The following is a 2,564-nucleotide window of genomic DNA, read 5'->3' as shown; positions in this document are numbered from 1 at the left end:
TTCACCACCACCAACCTGTCCCATCAACATTTCAAGTTTGTATCATCTCTCACTGGGAGATCATCACCTAACCTGTTTTCGATTCATTCCAATCTTACCTTCGATATTTGAATTATGTTATAGTCAAAACTCATAGCAACAATCTTATAAGAAAAATAACATGAGGATTAATCATTTCTATTTTGTCAAAGTAATCACCATAAGGTCAGCCATCAAGACTTTCAGACCCTCATTTCCATTAACCAAATCTAATGTATAATTATCAGTAATACCTTTATTGTAGTCATGGCGACATTAATAAAATCTACAAACTAATACTCTTGGTAGAAATTTACCACACAAAAAAGGAAATATTGGGTAAAATGGCAAAATATAGTAATGCAGTATTTGAAGGCAAAATTCACTGTAGTCTCTACCAGTTTTCTGGAGAGCTCAGACCATTAAAAGGCAGGGATCGCCATAAATGACACAATTACTTCATTTTATGTTCCTCCATGAATCCTTTCATCGGAACCAGAGGAATGGAGAGCTTCTGATCTGAGTTATCGTTGGCACCTATGAACCAGAGTAATGTACTTTGTGCTGGTCAATATGGAAGAACTGCAGCTGGAGAATTCCCTTTTTGCAGGTCTAATTTCCCTGAAGATTTAGTGCAGGAATCTGAAAGAAGCAACAGATGTAAATCCTTTGTGTATATATATACACAGTCTAAGCTTAGAAATTGTGAGCTAAATACTCAGAAACATAACTTACTAGCCTTTTAATTCTTGGGTGTTCAGAAGCTAATCTAACTTCTATTCCACGAGGACAGACAGGTTGGAATAACTACCAGTACTCCAACCAAATAGTCAACCCAACAACTTCCAACATACCTGAGTAGTGCTCCAAGTTTCAGATCACGAATTCCTGCACTGCTTCATGTCCATGGACAAGCTTTTGTCAACCAAGACACCGGAATCCATACAGAATTGCTCTCATGAGCTCTCAGATCATCGCAACAGCAACTCATCTCATCGCTTCAGCTATCTCACCAGTTTTCCATGCTGCAGAACCATACCCACTCTTGCTGCTCCACTCCTTGACACACCAGTGATCAAGGAGCCCAATGAGCATTCCACTAAAGCCTCTCGCCGGTCCTACTCTGCCCCATCCATATTCACCTGCATCAAGGAAAGTCAAGCCCTGGCACTCAATACCGAACCTGCAGATTCTCCGAACACGCATTCACCATGGATTGTGCGGCAAGCCATAGTTGGAGCAATCCTGTACATCTCGGTAGGGATCATCGTCTTCATGTTGAGGCAAGGGAGCTTCAAGGGGCACAGAACGTTTCCACTGGTCGACGGGCTATACTTCACCATCGTGAGCATGTGCACAATCGGGTATGGCGACATAGTGCCTCACACCAGCTTCACCAAGCTCTTTACCTGTGCGTTCATTCTGGTGGGCTTCGGCTTCGTGGATGTCCTCCTCAATGGGTTGCTGACCTACGTGCTCGACAAGCAGGAGGCAGTGCTGCTCAGCGCCGTAGACGAGAGCCGTCGCAACGTGATCTTCAGGACGTATGTGATGGACATGAGGAAGGGGCGGATGAGGGTGCGGATGAAGGTGGGGTTGGCACTGTGTGTCGTTATCTGCTGTGTTGCGGTGGGGACTGTGATGGTGCACGTCCTGGAGGGGCTGGCTTGGCTCGACAGCTTCTATCTCTCGGTGACCTCCGTGACGACAGTGGGGTACGGGGACTACACCTTCTTGACGATGAAGGGGAGGCTGTTTGCATCAGTGTGGCTGCTGGTGAGCACTCTCGCTGTCGCCAAGGCCTTCTTGTATCTGACCGAGCTCAGGATCGAGAAAAGGAATCGAAGGACTGCAGAGTGGGTGCTCAAGAGGAAGATGACCGCGGGAGATCTGATGGCAGCAGACCTGGACAATAATGGATCCATAAGGTATGGCTTCAGATCAAAGTGAGAGCACCTGCTGCTGTATGAGCTTTACTTACCTCATTACATTCTGTAGCAAATCAGAGTTTGTGATCTACAAGCTCAAGGAGATGGGGAAGATCTCAGAGAAGGACATCATGTTAATCTGCAACCAGTTTGATGAACTCAACGCTGGGAAGTGTGGAAAGATCACGCTGTCAGATCTCGTCCAAGAGTCACCACTGACAAATCCATGGAAGAACAGCTGAGCATATGGCCTGCAAAACCAAAACGTACTCCATACATACTTGTATACACAATTAACGTATTGTTCATCCATAAACTATGGAACTCAGAAATAGTTGACACAAGTAATGTTAAGATGAACTTGGTCGTCTACTGTCATTTGCCTTCTCAATGGCTAAAATGCTTTTTATTGGGGAACATGTACATAGCTAAACAGTACCTTAAATTGCTAGCCCTGTAAATCTAAACTTGCAGAAGGTCTACGCTTATAAGCAACATACCCATTTTCTAACTTTTGTACCATACATTGCATCTAGTTAGTAATACTACAAATAAGATGACAAATACTATAGGTTAACAAAGAAACGTTACATAAAATGTTTATACTATAACCAATAC

At 43.9% G+C, this 2,564-nt stretch overlaps 1 protein-coding gene across 1 annotated transcript; it reads left to right on the top strand.

Moving 5' to 3' along the window:
• The first annotated feature begins 657 nt into the window (after positions 1 to 657).
• Positions 658 to 2,306, top strand: LOC103979950 (two pore potassium channel c-like). Its single transcript, XM_009396220.3, has 2 exons — positions 658 to 1,946; positions 2,017 to 2,306. The coding sequence occupies exons 1-2, from the start codon at positions 919 to 921 to the stop codon at positions 2,186 to 2,188; spliced, it is 1,200 nt and encodes a 399-aa protein (XP_009394495.2). The 5' UTR covers positions 658 to 918; the 3' UTR covers positions 2,189 to 2,306.
• Positions 2,307 to 2,564: the final 258 nt, after the last annotated feature.

This window comes from Musa acuminata, chromosome BXJ3-3 (assembly GCF_036884655.1).
Source record: "Musa acuminata AAA Group cultivar baxijiao chromosome BXJ3-3, Cavendish_Baxijiao_AAA, whole genome shotgun sequence".
Taxonomy (NCBI): Eukaryota; Viridiplantae; Streptophyta; class Magnoliopsida; order Zingiberales; family Musaceae; genus Musa; species Musa acuminata.
The sequence above is the reverse complement of the archived record's forward strand: the minus strand, read 5'-3'. Positions and strand labels throughout refer to the sequence as shown.